This window comes from Microcaecilia unicolor, chromosome 9 (genome assembly GCF_901765095.1).
Source record: "Microcaecilia unicolor chromosome 9, aMicUni1.1, whole genome shotgun sequence".
Classification (NCBI taxonomy): domain Eukaryota; kingdom Metazoa; phylum Chordata; class Amphibia; order Gymnophiona; family Siphonopidae; genus Microcaecilia; species Microcaecilia unicolor.
Genome location: NC_044039.1, coordinates 147455736 through 147482618, shown reverse-complemented (window position 1 = coordinate 147482618; position 26883 = coordinate 147455736). Strand labels below are relative to the sequence as shown.

At 43.4% G+C, this 26883-nt stretch overlaps 1 protein-coding gene across 2 annotated transcripts in view; it reads left to right on the top strand.

The window, feature by feature from the left end:
• ZFYVE19 (zinc finger FYVE-type containing 19) overlaps nt 1-26579 on the top strand; it is a 52314-nt gene extending 25735 nt beyond the window's left edge. For both annotated transcript variants that reach the window (XM_030215500.1, XM_030215502.1), the window contains 7 exons: nt 2344-2489; nt 3712-3826; nt 5340-5558; nt 7060-7136; nt 9260-9370; nt 23430-23587; nt 25835-26579. In XM_030215500.1, coding sequence (XP_030071360.1) covers nt 2344-2489; nt 3712-3826; nt 5340-5558; nt 7060-7136; nt 9260-9370; nt 23430-23587; nt 25835-25907 — 899 coding nt within the window. In that variant the 3' untranslated portion in view covers nt 25908-26579. The remainder of the gene's footprint in view (nt 1-2343; nt 2490-3711; nt 3827-5339; nt 5559-7059; nt 7137-9259; nt 9371-23429; nt 23588-25834) is intronic.
• Nucleotides 26580-26883: the final 304 nt, after the last annotated feature.

Here is a 26883-nt window from a genome sequence, read left to right as displayed (position 1 = left end):
AGGTGGGTATTTATGTAGGTAGAGTTGGGGCAGAGCATAGGCAAGGCGTACATGTGTAGATTGTTTAACATGCATGTAGTATTTTATCATCTAGGCGCAAACATTTATACTTGCTCTATGGCTGGTATAAATGCTCACACCTAACAACTATTCCCTCCCCCCCCCCCCCCCCCCCCCCCGATATCCAGCGCTATTTAATTGACCAGAAACAATGACTGACTGGTTCAGTAGCAATTCGGCACCTAACCGCTAATATTCAGCATGAGATAACCGACAATATTCAGTGCCGAACGGCTAAGTTTAGTGGCCAAATCGGACCGCCTAAATAGCAGTCCTATCTTTGGCCACTTTAAACTTAACTGGCCAGCACTGAATATTGACATAGCCGGTTAAGTTTGAGCCGGCCAAAAGAAAACCCTGGGTATTTAATGCTGGTTGCCAGAAACAGCCCGGCATTGAACATCCGGGATCATCGCCGATCATGGCACTTAAGCAGGCTGAATATCAGCCTCTATGTGCATATATGCAACCTTCTCTGGAAAACATAAGAATAACCATACTGGGTCAGACCAGTGGTCCATTTAGCCCAATATCCTGCTTCCAATAGTGGCCAATCCAGGTCACAGGTACCTGGCAGAAACCCAATAAGTAGCAACATTCCATGCTACCAATCCCAGGGCAAGCAGTGGCTTCCCCCTATCTGTCTCAATAGCAAACTATAGACTTTTCCTCCATGTACTTGTCCAAACCTTTTTTTAAACCCAGATTGCGCTAACCACTGTTACCACATCCTCTGGCAAAGAGTTCCAGAGCTTAACTATTCGTTGAGTGAAATAGTATTTCCTTGTAACTTCATTGAGTGTCCCCTGGTCTTTGTACTTTTTGAAAGAGTAAAAAATTGATTCACTTCTACTACACAAAATGAGGTTTTAATGAATTCTTTTAGAACAAACAAATTGTAATACAATAGTCCAAACCCCACCCTTTTATGTGGAAAAAATAAAAAAAAGTTACAGAAGTTCACATGTAACTTTTACAAACTGCTTATGGACTCATGACATGAAGAAAACAGCCATTCTCAACATTTTGGATCTTCTACTTTAGTCACCTTTTCCCAGAGACGGTCACATATTACCTGCTATGCTGCTATTCTGTGAAAGAAGGTAGGGGTCTACTTTTCTTCACAGAACAGGCTCCAAATAAGCACATTCATGATACCTAGAGATAGGTGTCCCTTTGTAGAATTACCCTCCGAGTCCATGCACACAGTCACTTCTTCTCTATAAGAGGTTATATCATAAAGAGGCATATTTTCAAAGCACTTAGCCTCCCAAAGTTCCATAGAAACCTATGGAACGTAGCCTCCCAAAGTGCTTTGAAAATATGCCTCAATGTCACATAGGCGCCTGTGTTACCTTTTATACAATAGGCTGAATATAGGCGTCTCTCTGGATATTTCACATAAGGTCTTTGTTATAAAATTACCCACATGTAGGTAATGTTATAATGCTTTTTACACCTGTAAACATAGAAACAGAGAAAATATAGGCAGATAAAGACCATATGGCCTATCCAGACTGCCCATCCATGCCATCTACTTTCCTATCACTTCCTTTTTAACTTGGTTTCAGTTTGTAGAAGGAAATAAACTACATGGGTTTTTAAAACCGAGGCTTGTTTTATTTGTTATTTATTTAGATTTTGCTCACACCTTTTTCAGTAGTAGCTCAAGGTGAGTTACATTCAGGTACTCTGGATATTTCTCTGTCCCAGGAGGGCTCACAATCTAAGTTTGTACCTGAGGCAATGGAGGGTTAAGTGACTTGCCCAAGATCACAAGGAGCAGCAGTGGGATTTGAACCGGCCATCTCTGGATTGCAAGACTGGTGCTCTAACCACTAGGCCACTCCTCCACTGGGCAATGGAGGGTTGAGTGACTTGCCCAAGGTCACAAGGAGCTGCAGTGGGAATTGAACCCAGGTTGCCAGGATCAAAGCCCACTGCGCTAACCATTAGGCCACTCCTCTACGCCACCTATGCATACCTTTGAGCTGATTTAGATCAGATGTGAATATTTTTCCCCATACACGTGTATTCCCTTTATCAAATGGAGAATACATATGTAGATTTTAGTCCTGCCCAAACTATGCCCCTTTGAAACCTCTACATGATGTATATCTCCATGTATAAACAGTAGCTTTCTGAAGCCGGTATTTACACAAATATGTGATATACATATGTGAATGCAGCTGTTTACACACAGATAAGTTTCTAAAATAATGGCCTAGTGTATTTTCTTGGGTCAGAAAATCTTGCTAATATCTGACTTGGACTGTATTGTAGAATCGTTGCCATCTTTGTCAGAGATGGAGTCCAGGCTGGCAGCATTGAAGAATGACCCTGTAAAGCATGTGCCCTCCACTCAAGAGATGGAAGACAGGTTGGCAGTATTACAGGGAAGGAGTCCTCCTTCCAAGATGCCTGCACCGGTAAGAGTTATCTCCTCCCTTGTTCCTAATAACCTAGGAACGGATACATGATTTGTAACAGTACTGCCTTCTTCCTGCATGAAGTAACTTCTGTTTCCCACTGAGGGAAGCCATAGATTTCTTGCACAGCCACTTTTTGCTGTAAAAACAAAGACTTGGAGGAACATTATTTTGTAGAAACAAAAGGGAAATTATTACAGTATCCTTTCACTTTGATACATGTCATCAGCTTTAATTTGTAACATTTGTATATAGGGCACTCCCTTCTTGCCTGTAAAAGGGAGCTGAGCAGAAGAGACTAAAAAAAAACCAAGCCCTTCTGGCAAAGGAAAAACACTTTACAGTTCAGTTTTTCTCTTTTATAATAATGCTAAAATTTATTAGAGTAAATGGTTACAATAAAAATAAATTTGTATCCCAATGTTACAGAAAATTGAATTCATTTATATCAGTCCAAATTACAGTATAAGGAAAATAAAATCTCTCTCTGTGTTTTTCCTTCAGAAGCTGTCAGATTCTGTTCTAGTACAAGATGTACTCAGGCTGAATACTGAAGCTTAATTTTGTTCAATCACTTAATGTCTTATATTTTCTCTCTTATCTGGTATTCTTCAACTCTGACCTCTAAGGTCACCTTCACATAATTCTGTTTCTTTGGTATTTTTCTCAAATATTCATCATTTGCCCTTTGTAACCTCTGTCCCTTGAATACCTATCACTCATGCTGGTCCTTCACTGAAAATGGCTCTGTATTAATTCAGAGCCTGTTTGAAGCAAACAGCCACTTGTTAAAGTTTATGGCTCATTACTAGAGCTGAGCAAGCCTGTCTATGGTCTGTGAGAAAACCAAGACACAAACTAGCTAATTGCCCTACTAGATTAAAAAAAGGGAATGTTAAACAAAGCTGACTGATCTGAAAAACCAAACAACTCTATACACGTTGCAGAGCATGTTCATCACAATTAGAAATGCTGTGTGTTTTGTTTTTTTTAAGCCCAGCTGGAAGTTTTTAGCATATGGGGAACATATGTTGAATCATGAGGAGCAGTATCTAGTAATTCCAGTTTCTTCTTGGGAAGCCTGTCTTGAATTCTGCCTGTGTTAGATTTGAGGAACACTATAAGCTACTTTATTTCTATTTTTCCCACTGTTACGTTTTTCATTGTTCCTGTCTGTCCATTCTCTTAAGCCTTGCTTTCTTTCCTCCCTTTCTGTCCTCAGGTGCACCAACCTCTTGACAGCAGAGCACAGGCTGAGAAAGTTGATGATTTGTTAACTCAGCTGACAGAGGAAGTTGCTATTGATGAAAACTACAACCCAGGAGCCCCGTCTGAAGGTTGCTGTCATTTTGCACCTGCTTTCCAGTATTATAACTTCCTGGGTCTGGAATTTATGGTTAGCTTTTGCTGTGCCCGAGTCCTATATATATATTTTGAGTGAGTGGGCAGATGTAAAAAAATAATTTAAATGTCTCAGAGTCGCAGATCATGCAGAAGTAAGTATTTTCAGTGGAAAGGAAGTTCTAGAAGAAGGGGTCATGTTATGAAGCTGCAAGTGGGTAAATATTTTTTTATGGAATGAATGGAGAAATGCAGCAGCCTCCCAGTGAATGTTACAAAGGCACACACACAGTAAGGAAATTTAACGAAGCATGAGATAGGCACAAAGGATCATTAGTGGCAGGGAAGCAATGTTGAAACGTGGTTAAGTGTGGTTAACTGTCAGCAGAAAATACCGTGTTGAGTAAGGTTGCCAGCTAGGTCCAGATTCGCAGGACAGGGTTGATCCAGTCCTGGGTTTAACCTGTTGTATACAGGGACTTATAGTTCTGATTTCCCCTTTGTATTCCCTAAGGAAAGCAAGACTACAAGTCCCAACATGCACTGGGGTTAACCGAGCTGGATCAACCCTGCCCTGTGAATCTGGATCCAGTTGGCAGCCTTAATGTTGAGAGAATGTAAGGAAATGAGGTCCTCATCCAGTCCATCGTCTGGACTTATATATACTGTCATGATTTCAAAGCGCTTGCTTCTGTGTAGCACAAATGCCCAGATTGTCACTTTGGTCTAGTCCTTCTGTGTAAGTCAGGATTGTAGCTAGACAAAGCAACCTGAACCCAGAGCAGGTGGAAGTTACCCCCTAATGAAGCGGCTAATGAGTGACTCATGTAATTAAAACAATGTTTATTTTCTCTTCCTCAGCCTGTTCTTCCCATCGTGACACACTCTCCCCTTTATCCCATCTTCCCCAACCTCCTTTTTTCCCTTAGCTTATCTCTCTCAACCCTCTATTCCCTTCAACACTCTCCCCCCTCCCCATATTCTCGCTCCAAGATCCTGTCCTGTTTACCAGTTCACCCTCTCCCTCATCTTCATCCTAGCCAATCTTATCCCCTACCTACCTCTCTCATCAGTCAGCTTCCCATCATCCTGTCCCCTCCCCTTCTTCACCTCTCCCCACTTTCTCTGGAGGCTTGCTTCTAGTACTGCCTGTTGACATCTCTTCTCTCTCTATCAGGCACTGTGTGGCTCTCAGTAACTTTGAGATGTGCAGAGTCAGAACTTCTGCATTATTGTGAGCCTGGCAAAAGTAGCATAGGAGTTAGAGCAACGCATGGCTGAAGCTCACCAAGAGCCACACAGTACAAGAAAAATGCAGAACAGCCATTCTAGTAAAGCAGGAGGGAGAGTGTGTCAGGGAGCTGCACTTAGGAGTCAAAAGTTACTGCCAGTGGCTCCCAGGTCTTCTCTAGTGCTATATGTCGATGAGAAGAGTTTCATGATGGGCAGGTTCCAGGCATTGAGCCTCCAGTGTGGTTTAAGTAGTCTTTATTTTCCACTTGTTTTTAGTTGTGAGTCCTCACAGTCTTAACGATCTCAGTCGGGGCAATGAGGGAAGTGATTGGAAGAGCTGTGCTGCTGACCTGGACCCAAAACGGCTAGAGGAGGAGAAGAACAAATTGCTGGCAGAAGCTGCCATTGAACTGAGGGAGGAGAACACCAGGCAGGAGAAGATCCTGGAGGTGGCTAAGAGGCTGGCTGTACTCCAAGGCAAAGACCCCAACACAGGTAACAGAGCGATGAGGACAGCTCTTTTGGCTTTACTACAGACCCATGAGGCTTTAACCCTCTATTAGGGGAATTACTTGCTCCTGTCATGAGCTGTGTGTGTGAACATCGGGAGAGACCTCATTTGCTCCATTTTTAAAACTTACATATTAAAATTTCCCAGAAAGTTTTCAAATTCTTTCAAATAAATTTAGGAAAAATTGTAATCTTTTTAAAACATTTTTGAAGTTAAAATATTTGCATTGTAGTCCAAGGTGCATTCTACTACTACTACTTATAATTTCTAAAGTGCTACTAGACGCTACTGAGCTATAAGTGTAGACGTTCAGAGGCAGAAGAAATATAGAGAAAGGGAGTTAGCAGCCAAGCCAACGAAAGGTAACCGTTAAAGGAGATTACCATTAAATGCTAGGCATCACTAGCGCCATTGAAGACTGTACCATTTCCAGCACTTATGCAGTTGAACTGCATCTCCTAGATCACAAGCACACACTTAATTAGAGGTCATGGCCGGTGCAGTGTCAGCCTAAATCTACTGATAACATGTGCTCTCTAAATTGGCCCCAGGGTGAAATAGTCTCATCATTTGTGCAGTGTTCAAGCGTTCTGAAAACCACTGAGTTGTGGCTCAAATGTAGAAACCACTTGTTTAGATGAATGTTTTTTAGCTATGCCAAGCCCCTTTCTTGCACTGGTTTTGCAGACTGATATCTGCATAGATATGTGGCAATTCTGGTATTCAGGGTCTCTTTGAAGGCAGTTAGAACTGGACTTTTCCCAACATTTTCTTGAGATGTTTTTGCGATTCTATTCAAATGTAACAGGGTAGAGTAAAAGGAGAGAGTGGTGTGGACCAGGGGCATAGCCAGACCTCACAGTGGGAGGGAGCCAGAGGTTGGGGGCACATTTTGAGTGCCGCCCTTCCGCCCCCCACGCCACGCCACGCCTCGCCCCCTCACAAACAAATACCTTTGCTGGCTGGGGTCCCCAACCCCCGCCAGCCGAAGCCTTCTTCAGCGCGGTCTCTGGCGCAGCCGCGTTCACTGCCTGCCCCCTGCTCTTCTTTCTTCTTGCTCCTCTTATGCACGCTGCAGGCCCCCGTGGCCCCCCATAGCTATGTCCCTGGTGTAGACCATCTTCCAGGATGTCCCATAAAAAGAAAAGACAAAATGTATTTTCATCCACTATAGGACTATAAGAAAGAGCGCTATCTGAGCAGATGGGAGGCCTCTGAGGATGAATGAGTATATATGGAGGGGGAGGCCTTGGGTGTAGGGGGAGAGGGGCTCCAGTAAAAGCCTTGTATCTAGCTGGGGGACTAACCCATTGGGGGCAGGACTGGAGGCAGAAAATGCTTTATCGGGCTGTTCCATATATGTTTTTGGGTATTTCAGAATTGCATGAATAGTGGTCAAATATCAGTAAAGGGAAGTAAGTCACAGTACCATGTTCCCATCCCCCCAGAAATCTGTCTTTTTTTTTTTTTCCTTTTTTATAATAGTAACTCTGAAGGATTATACACTCCCTGACAGTGATGAGGAATTGGATGAAGAAGCCATTCAAAGAGTCCTGCAGCAGGTCGGTGGTGTCCTGCATAAGAAACTCACTTTGATTACATTTGTTACCTCATTAGCATTGGACAGCACATTATCCTTTATGAAAGGGGATGGGATGTGATGTACCACCTTTCTGTAGTTGCAATCAAAGCGGTTTACAAATTATATACAGGTACTTGTTTGTACCTGGGGCAGTGGAGGGTTAAGTGACTTGCCCAGAATCACAAAGAGCTGTAGTGAGAACTGAACCCAGTTCCCCTGGTTCTCCAACTGCTGCACTAGCCATTAGGCTACTCCTCGTCTTTATTAAAGCATCCTTGGGGGAGACATTTCTGCCGTAATTCATCAATAGATAACGTGGATAATTTTCTAAAGCGTTCTTTGCATGTGAAGCATGTTTTGTTTACATATGGAAAAGGCTCTTATAAAATTGCACAGCTAGGTAGAGACAACATGGCCCATACTTATTCGCAGGGGTGGAGTTGCTTGTTCCTGTGCATTTTATAAAATGTGTGTGTCCATGCATAGAATACACAGACACATACAGATTCTGAGAAGGTATACATTTGTGCTTGAGGATTTGGGGGCCTCTTTCACATAGACACTTCTATTGCCTTTTATATAATGGGTGATTTTTTTTTCCCCAGCCTTGACATAGGCATCCTTTTATAAAATGACCCGCTTCATAACTACTTTGCAACTTCCAGTTCTAGTTTCATTCACTTCTTTATAGCCCTCATTAATGTACACAGATATTTATGGTGTAGCCAAAGACAGGAGAGTAGTCATTAGTTCAAGCAGTGGTATTCACTGATTATTCCTGAGAACCACAAGAAAGCAAGATTTTCAGGATATCTCTAATGAATATGCATGGAAGAGATTTGCATGCATTTCACCTCTATTGCATTCATATCTATCTCATGTATATGCGTTAAACCAATCTACTACAATGAGATTCCTGAATTTTCACTCTAGTTACTAAAATTTAATATCTCTTCTTATAAAGTATCAAAAAGATATTTAGAAAATTGTTTTTCTCAATACTCCAATACATTTCACCAAGTTCTCCTGTTTTCCTATCTTACACATCCACAACTCTAACATACCTTCTTTCACAACCTACCACATTAGTACTCTCCACCTTAACTCGCACAGATAAATTGAAAAGGTACAGAAATGTCCCATACATATAATATTAGTTATTTTTCATAACAGTGATTTTTCTAAAATCATTTACTCTTTGTTGTTTTCCACTACATGGCTCCTTCCTGTTGTTGATAAACATTCTTCAAAAAGGTCTTTCACTGAAATGTCACTATGCTTGCATCTGCAAGCTACTTGCTGATCTTAGAGCCATTTCTCTTTTACCATCATTGTAATATGAAAATTGTACTTCTCCACTGCACGTTGCCCTTTTCAATAATATTTCAATGATGTATATACTTTTCTTCATGCAAATCTGTGGTTGTTTTCTTTCTCTCCACTACTTATGAACTATTTGTTGTACTCCCATGATATTAAACAAGTGGAACCCTTTTTTTTTTCTCCTGACCAAAGCATCTTTCTTGTATTGGGTCCTATAGGTCCTGGTAATTGTTTTATAAATCATAATCGGTGTGTCAATTTGAGGGACTGAATTAGGTTGAAACCTAGTTTGAGGGGTTGGGGCATTGCCCCCCCCCCCCCCCCCCCCCGCCACATGAACTGCAGTTTTTATTTATTTATTTATTTATTTACTTATTTATGACATTTAGATTCCAGACTAAACATGAATTAGGTTGAAACCTAGTTTGGGCATGTGTGGATAATGTTGTGGGGGAGGGGTGTGAGGGGTACTGGCCCTCTCAAACAATCTGGAATAGGAAAGGGAGGGAGATTACTTGTCCTAGTGTATTTTGGGGGTTATGGGTGGGAATTGTCCTTCCTGGAGTAGTGGGAATTGTCCAGATGGGAATTGGTGAGTGGGAACTGACCTAGAACCGCGTATAGATAGATACTCACACATGCCAAAGGGTTGAAAAGATTTCTCTGAGTCCTGTTCTGTATGTTTCCCTAGTTGTTTTAACTGTTTAACTGAAAAATTAAATGTATGGGAAATTAGATTGATGAAAACAATTTTGTTAATCCAATTTAATTCATGACCAGCTCTCTGAAGAAGCAGCCCTGGATGAAGCAAGTGTTTTAAATATCCCATTGGATGAGACCAGCTCAGCAGCACCCTCAGAGCAGAACAGATCCAGAAAAGTAAAATTTAAGGTAATTGGCAACTTTGATCACCTCCCTTTTCACAACCACATAGGACACCAGCCTCTAACATCCAGTCTTACATTATTGCTCTTTTTCTCAGTTCAGCTCTTTATGTAATAGAAGTGGCACTTTATTTTTAAATTATTCAGTCTTTATTAATTGTGGTACAAAACTTGAGAAAACAACATCAGATAACCATAATAACCAGAATGTACGATTTTAACAACATTCTAACTAGACAAATAAACCCAAATCCAAGAGATTGCCCAAGGGCCCTAAATTCACCTCCTACTCTCCCCCCCAACCCCACAATTCCTCCCTCTGAAACTAATAATGAAAATAATAGTATTAAAATGAAATAACCATACAAGAATTATATTTATTTTGTGACACTTGATATACCATGAAGGGAGCCATCAGTGGCGACTATGGGGTTTACAAAAACGCAACTAAGATAGGATGGAGGTGGAGGGGGGAGAAGAAGAAATGAGAGATCAGGATTGAATAGAACCAAAGGCTTTGGAGAAAAGGTTTTCAGGAGGGCTTTGAAGGTGCGGAGTGAGGGGATGGATCTGAGGGAGGAGGGGAGAATAATGTAAAAATAATAAAAAGGGGATGTGATATTTCCATCCATAAGAGCGATTCTATAATCAGAAGGGGAGGATTACTAATCTCTCCCAACCCGACACCATGCATAAAACAATTTCAGGTACTAGGTATTGCTGGCTCATTGAAAACAGGATGTTGCCTCAATGAGTATATAAGTCCTTCAACTTAATTTCAAGGTAAGTGTTTTTCATTTTCATTAAGATTCAACATATATTCAGAGCTCTATGGTAATTGTATTGTTAATTGCAATAACAATACTTACATGGAAAGAGGTTTTTCTTGACCAGTGAATGAAAAAGGAGTCACAATGTAGCAACCATAGAAATTGGCTTACAAAAATAGTCACGTACGGTATGCATTCTGAGGTCTTTTCCTCCTAATATAAAGTTGGTATTTGGGAGAAATCGGTCACATTTTTTTCAGACTGTATTGAAGGATTTGTTTACACACTGGGCGAGTCTGATTGGATTCATTCTGATAGTGGAGTTGTTGATTTCTCAATGAGTATATGAAGGGGGAATACAGCACCTACCAATTAACTAAGAGCCATTTTTGTTCATATTTGTCTTTCTTGCCCTGCAGCACTCTTTCTCAAATTTATTTTATTGGGATTTCTTAACCACCTTTATAAAGCGACATTGGGCATCCGTGTCAGTCCCCGTGCTGTAAAAGAAAAGGTTCTAACAATGTCCCATTAGGAGATGCATATAAAGACCCAGGTACCAAAATTCCTCCCCAGACCCACTCTTTGTAGTACCTGGAATAACCCCCCCTCACACACACACACTGTACTCTATAGAAGAATTTTTTTTGGCATCTACTGCTACGCACATAGCTTTAATACTTGCTCTCAAGAGGATAGTCAGAGTCCTGCTGCCATGCACAAGTTATCTCCCAATAGCTTACCCTTTATAAAACTCATTTGATCCCAGTGTATCGAGCAGGGTAGTAAAACTATAGCAAAAATGTTCATATCTGTATTTAGAGAGCTATGGTTCTATAACTAGTGCATGATGTCTCCACTTTTCCAGGTTTATGCAGTACCACAATGCACACTTTGTAAAAAGGTGTGGGGAGGGGATGGCCTTCTAAGACCTTGTTAAATAAATAAATCAGAAAAGGAGATATTTGATTCAATAGACCTTTATAAAACTCAGCAGGAAATCCATCTTCTCTCGCTGATTTATCAATTGCAAGCAACTTCATAGAATCAATCACTTTCCCTTCTTTTATAGGTTTACTAGCCGTTGAGCCCGTAAAAACGGGCTGGTATTGGGGTTTTCCTTCCTCCCCCCTCCCCGCGAGGTCGCCGCCGCCATCCCTCAACCCGGCCCGGGCCCTCTCTCCGCTACTAAACTTACACATCCATTCGCCGGAACGCAGCACGCACATCAGCTGAGCTGCCGTCGACCCTTCCTTCTCTGCCTGTGTCCCGCCTTCCTGTGACGTAACGTCAGCGAGGGCGGGACACAGGCAGGGAAGGAAGGCCGACGGCAGCTCAGCTGATGTGCGTGCTGCGTTCCAGCGAATGGATGTGTAAGTTTAGTAGCGGAGAGAGGGCCCGGGCCAGGTGGAGGGGTGGCGGCGGTGACTCCGGGGGTGGTGGGGGGAAACGGTAGCGGCGACCTCGGGTGGGCGGGGGGGGAGCGGTATCAACCTCGGCGGCGCAGTTTCCCCTCTCTGTCCCGCCCTCGTCATCACATATTGACGCGGGGCGGGACAGAGAGGGAAGTCTCTACTGTGTATTTGCGAGTGAGTCGGTCACTCGCTGTTTATATGTTTGATTAATGCATTGCTGTTCCTCAGTCCCTAAGTTCGGGAGGGGTGAAGATGTTAAATAGTTATCGTTGCAGAGTCTGTGGAGCTCTTGGTTTCATAGAATTTTTTGAACTCGCCCGTAATGCCTACGCTAATGATCACCAACTTGCCCTGTACATCTACCAAGGACTTGACCAATCTGGCGTTTCTTTGCTTTTTTAATTGCCAGTTTGAGTAGTCTTCCTGCCCTATTCCCATGAAATCCCGCCTTTTAGACAGGTAAGCTGAAATTCAGTAATTTGGGTATCTAAGAGATTAAGGGCTGTCCTTTGCTCTTGTTATTGTAGGAATGTTTGTGTCCTTAAATTGTTTATGATGGACCAGTAAAATTTTGTAGATCTAATTAAGTCATCCCTCTACCTCTGTCCCTTTTTTTTCTCCTGCTCCTTATATCAACAGTCCTCTTAGATATGCCTTTCCTGCATCCCAAATAGTGTGTAAGGGAATCTCTTCATTAATATGTGTCAAAGATATTCCTCTCATTCTTTTTGCAACCACTCTAGCACCTCAGTTCGTTTAAAAAAAGATCGTTCTTCTGAGCGATTGTTAGATGAAGTCAACAGCCCAGAGACCATAGCGTGATCAGATATGTGAATAGGGTGAATTGTTACACTTCCTCATCTATGCATCAGATCTAGGGGGCCAAACAGATAGTCAAGTTTGGAGTAGGTTTGGTGTTGCCCAGAATCAAAAGTATAATATTTACAGCCTGGATTATGGCCCTTCTAAATATCAACCAATCCCCATTTGTCCAGAACTAACTGTAAGCTTTTTGCCTCTTCTGCCTACCCCCTTGATTTCTCCTTGTCCCAATCCATATCATATCTCCCACCACAACCATCACTTCCCATCCTATTGGCATGAGAGTTTGAAAGGTCTCTTCAAAAAAGGAACCTTTTGGGCCTACTGATACATAATCATTAAGCAGGATAATCTCCATCAATTCTCCCTTTTACCTAGATAAAGCGGATTTCTGTATCTTTGTCCATGGCCGAAACCACAAAGGGGATACGCTTATGAAGTAAAATGCCTACAACCCCCTCTCCACCCCGGTGCTTTGAGCCTTCTTAGTAATAAAGGAACTCCCCCCCATTGTTTATCCTTCAATTTCTCACATTCTTTATCAGACAGCTTCACCTCTTGTAAAAATACTGTCTGCATGCATGTCTCAAAGGCTTTTCGGCACCCTCTTTCTGTTAGTGAGATAACTCTCCCACATTCCATGTGACTATCTTATATTGACCATTTGTTGTAGTCTACTATAATATCCCTTACCCTCCAGAGAGACTTCCTTTAACAAAGCAACATTTTTAAATTGGTGGAAAAAATTCCAGTTGGCCCATAAAGTGTAGATTTGATCCAATACAATAATACAGTTCTTTATCGGAGTTCTCTCTGAATTGATTAGTAGCTATATTTAGCCAAAGATGAAAACTATACCTAAAAAGTAATAAAAACCCAAACCCCTCTTCCCTACATATAGCATTGCATATTGTATTTTGCCTTCGCCCCCCACCCCCATATTTCCTAAATGAAGACCAAGCCCACTCTCTGGCAATGTAATACCAATAAAGAAATGAAGTTTGACAGTCTTTAACCAAAAGAAAATCCCTGCTTCTAAGTGGATCTAAGTGAGCCGTGCATATGTATAAGAAGAAAAGATGAGGAAGAAGTGACGTCAGCTCCTGGAGATGGCTGCTTAGCTGAAGAGCTCTGTCAACACCGGAGCGAAATTAGGCAATTCCCCACTCAAACCGAAGCGATCTGTCTTCAGACAACGAAATCGCAAGTGTTATGGCGGCGAAGAAGAAGCTGGCCAAATTCAAATTCGCATCTGCAGCTCTGAAACCGAGCGGGAGTGCAGGAGCGCGAACGATGACACGAGGCTCCAAAATGGTGGCCGAGGAGTACGAATCTGATCCAGACCTCAAGGAGAACGGGGCAAGTGACCCAGAAATTTGTAAGCAGGATTTTGTGAGGTGGTTTAAAGAGATTAAGACTGAGCTGGTAACGACTAGGCGCAGCATTCACACCACAGTTGCGGAGTTGCGGGAAGAAATGAAAGAGATCGGCAACAGGCTGGCAGAGGCGGAGGAAAGGACAGAAGCGGTGTCAGCAGAGGTTCGGGAGCTGCAGAAGTCCTTTACAACGGAACAGCAATCAAAGCTAGAGATGGAGATGTTGCTGGAAGACTTGGAGAACCGCTCACGGCGCTGTAATTTGAGATTCAAGGGAGTTCCGGAGGAAGATCAATTTAAGGACGCAGCCCAGACGGTTAAGGATATCTGCGCCTTCTTATTGCAGCAGGATACTAGCTCTGGAGAAGTAGTAATGGAGGAGTCGGTGGAAATTGAGAGGGCACACAGGAGTCTGGGGCCCCAACGAGGTGGACTGCCGAGAGACATAATAGCCTGCTTCCACAAGTTTACTGTGAAGGAAGCGGTGTGGCGGAAAGCGAGAAAGATGGGAGAAATAGAATGGAAGGCTGGGAAAACCAAAGTTTTCCAGGATTTGGCGAGGAAACATTACAAAGGAGGAGAGACTTCAAAGAGGTCACGACATATCTCCAGAAGGCTGGACTGAGGTATCGGTGGCTTCACCCATTTGGAATACAAATCACTGTAGGAAATAACACTCGCAGACTGCAAACGCATTTGGGGGCATGGAAACTACTGCGTGACATGGGATGTACAGATCTACCGAGAGAGGCGGAGGATATGCAGCCACAGAAGCAGCGCAGCCCAGCTAGAAAGGAACGGATCGGATGGCAGAAGGTTACCAGACAGAAGGAATGCCTATCACAAGCTGTGGAGCGACCGGATCTTGAGAATGAAGATGGTACCTGAAGAAAGTCAAGTACAGACTCTTAAGATAAGACTTTGATCTGAAGACAGACAAGTTGGGTGAATTGAAGGATGTTAAATGGGTGTTGTATGAAGGGATGGAGTTGTAGGGGGGGGGAGAAAATGTTGGGGAATGCTGATGACTGGGGAGGGCTCACTTCCTGAAGGGCAAAACTGGCAGGAGGGGGTGAAGGCCAGTTGAGGGCAAGGCCCATGACTGGGAGGATGGGGGTGAAGGCCAGTTGAGGGCAAGGCCCATGACTGGGAGGATGGGGGGAGGGGACCAGGGGAGGGGGGAGGGGGGTTAAGGGTGGGGTCATGGAACATAAATGGTTTGAACAGCCCTAATAAGAGGAGTGTTATCTTTAGAGAGTTGCACAGAATGAATTGCGACATAGTTTTCCTACAAGAAACCCATATCAGGTCGCAAGATACACATGTAATACTTAACAAAGGAATGGGAGAAGGTTTCACACTGGCGGATCCCAAGGGGAGCAAAACGGGGGGGTTGGCAATCTGTGTGAAGGATCATTTGCAATTTGTTAAAGAGGCCATTTATAAAGAAGGGGCAGGGAGATGCATAGCCATTAAGGGGAGAACAAGTGCGGGCCCACTCACACTCATAAATATTTATGCACCCAATGTAGGTCAGGGGAGGTTTTACGATCATCTCAGGCAAGAATTAACGAATTTTGTGGAGGGTAGGATTCTCCTGGGGGGGGATTTTAACTACCCGGCAGAAGAGATTGACCATTCCAAAGGAGGGGTGGGTGGGGGGGGGGGGAGCCAACTGACGTATGCTACTTAAATTGATGAGGGAATTAGATCTAATCGATGTGTGGCGACTCCAGCACCCAGCCCAAAGAACATACACCCATTACTGTCATGCTCAGAGCTCCTATGCACGGATTGATATGATTTGGTGCAGTAGGGAGTTATGGGGAGCAATCAATCAGGCAGAGATTGAGAGCATTCATGCCTCAGATCATGCCCCAGTATGGATTATGCTGAAGGGGATGGGAAGACAGGGTAAGGGAAAGATGTGGCGCCTTAATGAGACTTTACTGGACCAAGCGGTAGATTGTCAGGAAATTCGAGCAGCCATTAAAGAATATTTAGAATTTAATGAAAATGGGGAGGTGGGGGTAGGAAACTTGTGGGATGCATTGAAGGTGGTGATACGGGGACACCTTATTCGAAAAGGGGCTTTTAGGAAAAAGGAACGAGAACTACAGGTGCGGAAAGAGCTGGCAAGACAGGAAGTTAGGCACCAGCGGGATGGAGGAGCTCAGTATTTACAAGAACTCCTTAAATGGAGAGCGGAATTACAAACTATACAGATGAGAAAGATGGAGTTTCATAGAAGCTTAATGCAACAGAAATTCTTTGAATTCAGTAATAGGGCGGGAAATATGCTGGCAAGGAAGCTTAGGGAGAGAAGGATAAAAAATACAATTGTAAAAATTAAGGGGGTCAACGATGTACTGCATTACCAGGATGAAGAAATTAGAGAACAATTCGTAAACTTCTATACCAAATTGTATTCTAAGGGAACAGGGACTCAGAAACATGATATCCATGAGTTTCTGCAGGAGTTAGACCTACGAAAGATAACTGCGGTGCAGAGGGCTGAATTGGAAGCTCCAATTAACTTAGAGGAGGTACTTTCAGTCATAAGATGCTTGAAGAGCGGGAAGTCACCTGGATTAGACGGATATACTGCTAAATTCTATAAGCTCTTTCAGCAAGAATTAGGGCCTCTATTGGTAAGAGTAGGGAATGCATGTTTTGTCGAAGGCACTCCGCCAATGAGCATGCGGGAAGCAGGGATCTCGGTACTATTAAAACAAGGACGGGATCCCACGGTTTGTGGGTCATATAGGCCGATATCCCTGCTTAACGTTGATGTTAAGATCCTAGCTAAGGTAATTGCGGAGCGATTGAAGGTGCTACTCCCCTCTCTTATAAATGCAGATCAGTCAGGTTTCATAATGCATAGACAAGTGAATGACAACATACCGCGGACTTTAAATATCATTTGGGGAGCACAGAGAAGGGGCGATTCCCTGGCACTACTCACAGTCGATGCTGAGAAAGCTTTCGACAGAGTCGAATGGGAGTACTTATGGGAGGTTATGCTGGAGATGGGCCTAGGAAACCTGTTCGTGGGGTGGGTGAAAGGGCTGTACACGACACCGGTGGCCCGGATCAAAGTTAATGGGGGCTGGTCAAATCAGTTTGCCATCCAAAGAGGAACACAGCAGGGTTGTCCCCTGTCCCCGTTATTATTTGCTATTTCTATAGAGCCACTCGCACAAAGAATTAGAATGTTAAGGGATGTTAAAGGGGTCCGAATGGGGGGGAGAGACCACAAAATGGCATTATTTGCTGATGACATACTATTTTACGTGGGCTACCCACTCCTGACACTACCTATAATAATGAGGGAATTGAAATCTTTTGGAATATTGTCGGGCTTTAAGGTAAATTTAGATAAATCAGAATTAATGGGAATTACGATATCAGACCCAGAGATGGAACAGTTGGGGAGTAATTTTGAATTCAGGGTGACAGCCACTAGCTTCAAATATTTAGGCATAAACATCTTGAGAGATCTCAATAGTTTATATATGTTGAATTATGTACCCCTCTTCAGAGAAATCAGAAAGGATTTATGTAGGTGGAAGCAGGGTTGGTTATCTTGGTGGGGAAAGATGAACATCCTACCTCGGTTGCTATTCCTGTTTCAGACATTGCCTATTCCAGTCCCCAAAGGGGAGATTTGTAAAATGCAAACAGAATTGGGTGGATTTGTGTGGGGAGGGCAACAGGCCCGTTTATCTAGGAAGATCATGTGGCGGACTGTGGAGCAGGGAGGAAGGGGCATGCCAAATATTCTTTGGTATTATTGGGCAGCCCAACTGCAGCAGGTAGGAGTGTGGAGTAAAGTGGACCTATCACCGATAACTAACCTAGAACAGATATTTGTACAGGGGGGAAATTTGGATGCGTTTCTGTGGGGATCTATTCCTGATGTACAATACAAGAAGATGTCCCTGAATCCTTTTGTATCACATCTGCTGAGTTTATGGGGAGCTCTTAAGAAAAGATTGAGGAGAACCCAGAATAGATCCACGTATGCCTGGATATCACAAGAACCAGGGTTTATGGGAGGGAAAGAAAACCGAGTGCTCCTCACTTGGTTTCAAAAGGGGTTGATTCGGTTTCGGGAACTCCTGGAAAATGGGGCGATCAAAAGTTTTGAGGTACTCAGGAGGGAATATGACCTACCTGAGACAGATATATTTGCATATCTTCAGGTGAGGGATTATATGTGGAGGGAAACAGGGATGAAGGATGACCCAACCATAACTGAAAAATTTGAAAATTTGTGGGGCACCATAGACCTGCAGGGGAAAGGGATATCTAAACTTTATGATTATATTAGGGGAGGGGACTTTGTAAAATTATCATACATGAAGGCATGGGAAAGGGATCTGAATACTGAACTGACTGAAATAGAATGGCGGAGAATTTGCTTAGAGGCCAAGAAAGCATCCATATGTGTCCTCATTAAAGAGAATGCGTATAAGATATTAAGCAGATGGTATTACACGCCTGATAAATTAAAAGCAATGTTTCCAGATGCCTCAGACACATGTTGGAGATGCGAGAATGGGAGGGGAACATACTTTCATATCTGGTGGGAGTGTCCGGTATTATAGGTATTCTGGGGGGAAGTAACTGGCTTACTGACTACAGTGGTGGGCAGCTTGGTTCCATGTGATCCTAGGTGGTGCTTGTTGGGATGGGGCAATAGGAGGGGGAAAAATGGCAATGCAGAATAAAACGAATGGGAATGGCTGCGGCGAAAAACACTGTGTCCTTAAATTGGAAACAAACAAAGGGTCCTATGGGGAAGAATTGGGTGGAGAGGCTTAGGATAATGGCGGCTATGGAAAAGATGACGGATAGACGTAGAGGGAGATATTGTCCCACTGCAGAAGAATGGATGCAACTGGAAGTACTCTTCACTGGAAACATAGAGAATAGGGCTGGTTAAGCAATAGTTTTTAAAGGGGGGGAGGGGTAGTGGGGGAGGGTTAAGTAGGGGGGGGGGAATCACTTGTGGAATTTGTTTGAATTTTGACTTTTTGAAAAGTTATGGGAGTCTTTGGCTCCAGATTGATGTTATATTGATTGATGTTCAATAAAAATTTATAAATGGAAAAAAAAAAAAAGAAGAAAAGATATTGAGCCATAGAAGCCCCGGTGGGGGCTTCTAGCTGTACCATAATTATACATCAGTCAAATAACTTGCTTAAGTTTGGGCAATCGCCTCTCCTCCAGGTATCAAGTGAGATGGCAAGGAGCATAGCACCCCATCTCCAACCTGCGCTGAATCAGATTGATCTTCTTGTTCCGCCTGCTCTGCTTCCTGAGGCAGAGCTGGTGGTTGCCATATTGGGGGAGGGGGGGAGTTCTGCCTAAAAGAGGAAGTAGCTGGGCGAATCAAAGCCTCATCAGAAGCAGGGTGGTGTCCCCTTCTGCCCACAGGTGCTCTTAACAGTCTAAGGTCTTAAACGGTCTCGTATTACCCGTTGAAGGGCCAGGTTTGGTGGATCTCTGTGATGTCTTCTTTTGTGCAAGTTCTTTGATGAAGGCCTTAGCCTCCTTTGGTGTGAGCAAAAAATTTACGATGGCCATCTACGGTTAGTACAAGCTTGGCAGGAACCATATTCCCACTTTCAGACACTTATCCTGCAGCTCTTTTTTTATGACAGAAGTTTTCTGTTTTCACAAGTTTCAGTACTTAGATCAGGGAACATTCTTATATCTTTGCTCTACTTTCAGGATTTGATTTAGTGCATCTTTCTCAGCACCAGATTCATCTCTTGATGTCTAACCAGCTTCACCACCAGTGGTCTGGGAGGGAGGTTTGGGTCAGGTTTTGGTCTCAATTCCCGATGTGCTGTATCTATATTTCAAAAGGGGGAATATCAGTTGTTTCAGGAAAGCAGGACCCCTCCCTTCCCTCCGGCACTCCAATAATCCTTGGGTTTGCTCTTTTACTTCTATTCTCTTGGTCTTCCAACTTATCCTGAAGTTCTTCTGTTTGCCTTTGCATTCTGCTTCTGGTGTGGCATTCTTCCATATACCCCTCTTCCAATTCCAGTAGTTTGCCTTCAGTAGTATTCACATGGGTAATGATAGATAGATTGAAATAGTTCTTCCAACCTAGTAACCACAGAGCTCGCTATTTCCGCTTTCACGGCTCTCATCTCTGCAGGCACCATACTCTACATACTTTTTTCTGTATGTCCTGCTGGTAAAGCTGTCACGCCCATAGTAGGGTCTGTGGAAATACTGTTACCCTCAGATTCTCCTGCCCACAAGATTTTCGCTGGACGTACTGCATAGTGATCTTTAATAGTGGATGGGGCAGTCCCATTAGCTTTGACTTGTTTGGTCATGCCTATAAAACGCTTTCTGCTTAACTCCAGATCCGAGATCATACAAATGTCCTTGATCAAGTTTATCTGCTGTGATGCCTTTTAGCTGTAACATCTATCAAAAGTAGCAGAGATAGGAAGTAAAGAGTAGGGTTGAATGGTCAGTATTCTCAGTGGAGAAGAGTAGTTAGTGGGGTCCCGCAGAGGTCTGTGTTGGGACCGCTGCTTTTTAACATATTTATAAATGACCTGGAGATGGGAGTATAACTAGTGAGGTAATTAAATTCACAGATGACACAAAATTATTCAGGGTCGTCAAGTTGCAGGAAGAGTGTGAAAGATTACAGGAGGACCTCGCAAGACTGGGGGATTGGGCGTGCAAGTGGCAGATAAAGTTCAGTGTTGACAAGTGCAAAGTGATGCATTTGGGTAAGAGGAACCCGAATTACAGCTATGTCATGCAAGGTTCCGTGTTAGGAGTTACGGACCTAGAAAGGGATCTGGGAGTCATCGTGGATAAGATGTTTAAAACTTCTGCTCAGTGTGCTGCGGCGGCTAAGAAAGCACACAGAATGTTGAGTATTATTAGGAAAGGGATGGAAAACAAACACGAGGATGTTTTAATGCCGTTGTATCACTCCATGGTGCGACCGCACCTCAAGTATCGTGTCCAATTCTAGTCGCCGCATCTCAAAAAAGATATAAAGGAATTAGAAAAGGTGCAGAGAAGGGCAACAAAAATAAAGGGAATGGAACGACTTCCCTATGAGGAAAGGCTGAGAAGGTTAGGGCTCTTCACTTGGAGAAAAGGCGGCTGAGGGGTGATATGATAGAAGTCTACAAGTTAATGAGCGGATTAGAGCGGACAGATGTGAAGCGTTTGTTTACACTTTCAAACAGCAACAAAACCAGGGGACACAAGATGAAGCTAGAATATGGTAGATTTAAAACAAACAGGAGAAAGGTTTTCTTTACTCAGCATGTAGTTAGACTCTGGAACTCGTTGCCGGAGAATGTAGTGACAGCAGCTGGCCTCATGGAATTTAAAGGGGGTTTGGACAGGTTCCTGAGGGAAATGTCCATTGACATTATTAATTTTTTTTTTTTTGGGGGGGGGGGGGGGGGGGGGGGGGGGGGTTTGCCGGGTTCTTGAAGCCTGGATTGGCCGCTGTCAGAGACAGGATGCTGGGCTTGATGGACCCTTGGTCTTTTCCCAGTATGGCGGCACTTATGTACAGTGCTGTTACCCCCACTAAAAGGTGTTTTACTGTTGAGTATACCGACCAAATATAGAGGTTCCCTGCTTCCCTAGAAGTACAGAAGATGTGCAACTAGCCATTGAAAGTCTTCTCTCTTGCTGTACTAGAGCTCCTTCTATGAGGGCAAAGGTAGAGCCCAAGCCTCGCAGCAGCTCGACACTCCACTTGCACATATCTCTGACACAGTTCAGAAACACACGTGGGAGAAAGATTCCTCCAAAGTTCCCCCCCCCCCCCCCCCCCATGAAAGTTTATCGATCATGCACAGGGAGGCTCAGGAGCTCCAAAGTCCCCCCTCTCAGTGAAAGTTTATCAATCATGCACAAGCGCATGGAGGCCCAGGAGCACATATCTTCATGGCCTTGTGGAGCACTGAGTTCTCTCCCCAGAGCACAGGTCACGACCCTCACCCCCAAGAATGTTAGAGGGACCCTTCTGAAAGGCTGGAATTAATATATAGTGCCTCTGTGTTTCATAGTTGCTGCTCCCCTGGGGCTCCTAGCCCTTAGGCTTGTTGCTCCCACTCACCACTGTTGCTCCACAGCCCCTCTGACTCCTTATGCTTCCAGCTACAGTCGGTGGCACAACTGTGCGTAAAGGAAAGCTATGCTTTCTGCCAACCTGCACCACTGGGATAAACAGAAATGCTGCTTCAGATGCTGTTTCCATAATCATCTGGTCCTCTGTATCTTCTGAATGCCACGAGAATTATTTTGCAGGTAACTGTGCAGATTAATGTCTCTCCTGGGTGGATTTGTGGGGGAAGACCCGGAGAGCACCGTTAACATGCGGCCATCTTAGGTGATTGCTCCACCAGAAATCAAGAGTGGCACTTCTGATTGTACAGGTTTATAAATAGTAAATTAAGGGGTTTAGTTTCAAGCTAATTAGGTGTTTTGGGAGTATACTAATATTTGTGTATATCAGTTTTTTCATGTCCACTACACAAAATTAAATTGTAGGCATGTTTTTAGATGAATTCCACTTTTATACATTTAACATTTTCAAATTGGTATAGTCTGTTTCTCTCAACCCCCTCATCATCCCAAGCAGTTACACAGAAGCACAGTCTTCCCCTCTGTCTCCCTCTCTGTTCACCTCATCATCTCAAGCTGTGTTCTGTCTCAGCTGTCTTCCTCTCAATGTCCCACAGCAGTTGCTTTCTTCCCATTCACAGTAGTATCTCTTTCTCCACCCCCCCCCCCTCTTTAAATCTTAACAACACCATCCCTCTCTTGACCAGACATGTCTTCTTTTCAGTTCTCTCTCCCTTCTTCGGTGCAATGTCTCTCTTTCTCTCAACTCGCCCTCATCTCCTCTATTTTGGCTGTGCAAGCAGCAGACAGCACCTTCCTTTGCTTCTGGCCACTAACCCATCTGATTCCTACATGGACACATTAGGTTGCCAGAGCCTTCCTTTTTTGGTCTGAGTGGGTTCTAACAGTTCAAGGTTGCCAGTGGGGAGAAGGAAAAGGCAAGTCCTGCTCTATTGATTTTTTTTTTTAAATTTAGATTTTGCTCACACCTTTTTCAGTAGTAGCTCGTGAGTTACATTCAGGTACACTGGATATTTCTCTATCCCAGGAGGGCTCACAATCTAAGTTTGTACCTTAGGCAATGGAGGGTTAAGTGACTTGCCCAAGATCACAAGGAGCAGCAGTGGGATTTGAACCAGCCACCTCTGGATTACAAGACCAGTGCTCTAACCATTAGGCCACTCCTCCACACCCATCATCCAGCTGTGACAACTGTAGCTGGATGACATCATTGGACCACCATGAGATTTGAAAGACAACTTTGGGGGATTTTTCTAGAAATCCAAATTTTCCACTGGGATATTGTATTGGGGTTTTCTGGCTTTAACTGAAAATGAGAAGTTTTGAATATCAGCTGTGGCTGATGTAGAATCTGGTCTGCAAACATTAAACTATATATCCAACTCCTTTGGGATATCCATCTCCCTTTTGTTCTTCATTGTTGGGGAACTTGAGGGTAGATGTCAGATAACAGAAGTCCAGCTTCATTCGTATGAAAATTCTCCTTCTCTGTCAGTTTATCATCTTTCTTTTTCTCCTTTCTGCTGCAGGTCCCAGTTCCAGCAGTTGTAGCAAGGAGGCCGGCAGAGGTTACTGAGGCACCAAATAGTGATGAAGAGGAATTACCATGGTGCTGTATCTGTAATGAAAATGCTTCTCTTCGTTGCCATGATTGTGACGATGACCTGTACTGCCAGCGATGCTTTAGGTAATGATGATAACGAGAGAGGCAGAGATATTGAGTCAGGAAAAGCTAATACTGGCTTTGAATCATTCCCCATATGTACTAATCAAGAAATAAAAAAAAAAACCCACTAGATTAGGAGCAAGTTTTAGGGAATAAGACACACATGAAGGCTCATGTTTAGATAGGCCTTTGAGATCAGACTTGAGTGTTATAGAATATTGAGGATGTATGCCAGGATTTATACCTGGTTTCAGCAGGTGTAAATCCCTGCACCCAAAGCTGGGCACGGGAATTTTCACTATTCTATAAAGGTGCTGAGCCAAGAGCGTCCTTTATAGAACAGTCATGAGTGCAATTTACTGACTCTGGCCCTGAGTGCGCAAAATCCATAGCGTACAACTGCTAGGGGAGTATGGGCAAGAGAAGGGCATGGGTGGATTGGGGCACGCCTGGCACTTTTGTGCACAGGTTATTGAATATTATCAGTTACATGCCCAAATGGCAGCAGCATTTACACCAACCATTTATCTCACGTAAGTACTTGCACCTAATGTTAGGTGCGTAACAGAGGACTTACACTAGTATTCAGTAATGGCAGTTACATGAATAATTTCCAATATGGAATTCATGCTTAGCGCACATCATCTCAGCCCCAAACTTTAGGTGACCTATAGAGAATTACCCTTATCCGCCTAATTCTATAAACTTGGGTGCCCAACTTTACACTTAACTTACAAAGTTGGATGCCCAGTTTATAGAATAAGGTCCATTGCATGCACAGTTTAATTTAATAATTGACTGTTAACTGGAGTCAGAGGCATGCCTAGGAGTTACGTATGCGGGTTATAGAATACTAGGGGTTACACACCTAACTGCCAAGAGTTAGGCCCGTGCACTTATACCAGCCATTGACATGACAAAAGTGCTCACCTCTAAGGTTAAACATGAAACTATTCCATGAGGAACTGCCATTATAGAAAGTGCCATTTATTGAACTTACTCTTGTATGTATAACTGCCAGCAATTAAATAGTGAAGCTGGCAGTTATACGTACTACAAAAATCTAATCTCCAGTCTGCATTTGGCAGAATGCTTTGGAAATAAGTGCTGCTTATTTTACTGTTTCCTAATATAGACGGGACCAGGCCCCAATCTGCTCTGCTTAAACTAGAGAAAAATAATCAGGGAGAAGATTTGAGAGAGAAACTTTTTTGTCATTGGGACAAGTTGAATGAAGTTTGTACTTTCTGAGCTGATAACTGAGACTCTCCAGAGCTTTCCTCTTGTCAATAAGCAGTGCAGCACATCTGTCTGTCTCAGAAGACTATTCACTAAGCACTGTTTTAATGGACATTAGTTTCTGCATTCTCACAGCAACTTGCAGTTGTGTCCCATGACCATTATCCTTAAAGGGACAGCTAGTCCTGGGTTAGATCCCCTCCCCTACAAATAAAATAAACCATTGCCTCCTACCATGACATAAGCTTCCTACCTCTTTCTTAGAAAGGCAGATTGGTGGTTTAGTTTTTTGTACATTTGATATACTGTCTTACATACCTGTGCAACAATGCAGTTCACAATATGGGGTTTTGCCAGGGCTGATTAAGAATTCCATGTTGTGGAAGTAGGGAGGGTTGAGTACTTTATGCCTCAGTGAGGGGATGAGGGAGTTTGGTACTGATAGTGTGGGCCAGAAGTCGGGGCTCATTGCCTCAGTGGGGGACAGGAGGTTTGAGATCATTGTGCTGGTTTGCTGATGCTGTTGGGAAGAGAGAACTTTCTCTGGCTTAGCAGGGGACTTCAAGGTTTATCATAGGCCAGGTTAAGCCATTTTAATGTGCATGAGCTGCTTTGCATACATTTGATTGTACCTGACTTCCTTCTAACAATATTTCACTTCATTTTATTTTCTGTACTTCTTTAATTATGAAGGGGTCAATATTCAAAGCAACTTAACCAACCAGAAATGGCTTCTGGCTGGATAAATCACCTGTTTTGGGTTAATCTCTCATTTTCATCAGCACTTAACCGATTTAACGCAGAACTGAAAGCCAGCTATTTTGGGGGCGTTCTGGGGCAGAGTAGGCACGTGACCAGTTAAGTGCCAATATTCATTTTTTAATCCCCTGCCAAACACTGACAAATCAGACTGAATGTAACTTCACAATTTGGGTAACACTTTCATGAGTACTGCCATTGCTACATTATCCTGGCTTAGCAAATCGACCGTTTAGTCTTAAACAGAGTTCCTGTCTGTACCACCTGCAGGGAAGGCCACGATGAGTTTGATCGGAAGGAGCACCAAACATCCAGCTATCGACCTCCCCGCAAGCGCAGATGAGTTCAAGAAGCAAAAAGTGACATGACAGCACAAAATGTAAGGTTGTGAGGTGCTTCAAACACAAGAGAGACTGAGTAATGGATCGCTTTGAACTCTTCTGATAAGGGCTTAAACCCAAAAAGCACTCCTGCTTTTCATTCTTCTACTGGCTCATTAATTAGCACACAACTGCTTTATAAACATTTGAGCTGATTTTGGAAGCACTGGTGTAAGAACAATGGCAGAGACTCTAAATCATTTTGGACTTGTGTATTTTATCTCGCAGTTTAAAGTCCCTCAGAAAGCACACACCAGGGCTGCCTTTAGCAGTGGGAACCAGGAGGCTCTCAACCTTCCCTCAGACTGAAGGAGGCCCCTTTCTCAGTTTCTGCCCTGGGACCCCACATGTCTAACATGGGCCCTGGCCCACACTCCATCATGTTAATAACCAGTGTCCATCTGACTCGTAGGTGATGCTAGGAGAGCTTCAGAGGTCTAAACCTTTTGAAAGTTGTATGACAAAAGAGTATTCTGCTCTACTTAAATATCCAGTATTGTTTAATAAGTTGCTTAACTTGGTGTGATTTGAAAAATGGACATAATCTGCCTAATGAAAGATATAGGGGCTGATATTCAGACCGTGGGACTTAGACCGGCTAACTCCTGCAGTCTTCGTTAAGCCCGGATATTCAGTGCCGCAGGCTGATTCCGGTGACTGGCATTGAATATCCGGTTTATTTTTGTCCAGTTTAAAGATAATCAGCTAAGCTGATATTCAACGTTAGCCGGTTATCTTTAAAAAGCCAAAGCTATTTCATGAAAAATCAGCGGATAGCCGATTATATCAGACGATATAACTGGCTATCTGCTAGCCACTAACCGGCAGTATTCAGCAGAAGATAGCCGGCTGTCTCATTTAACCGGCTGTGTGCTGTTCCTGGCCGGTTAAATAGTTTTGAATATCAGGGGAGATAGTAACCCTGGATGTGACAGGGCC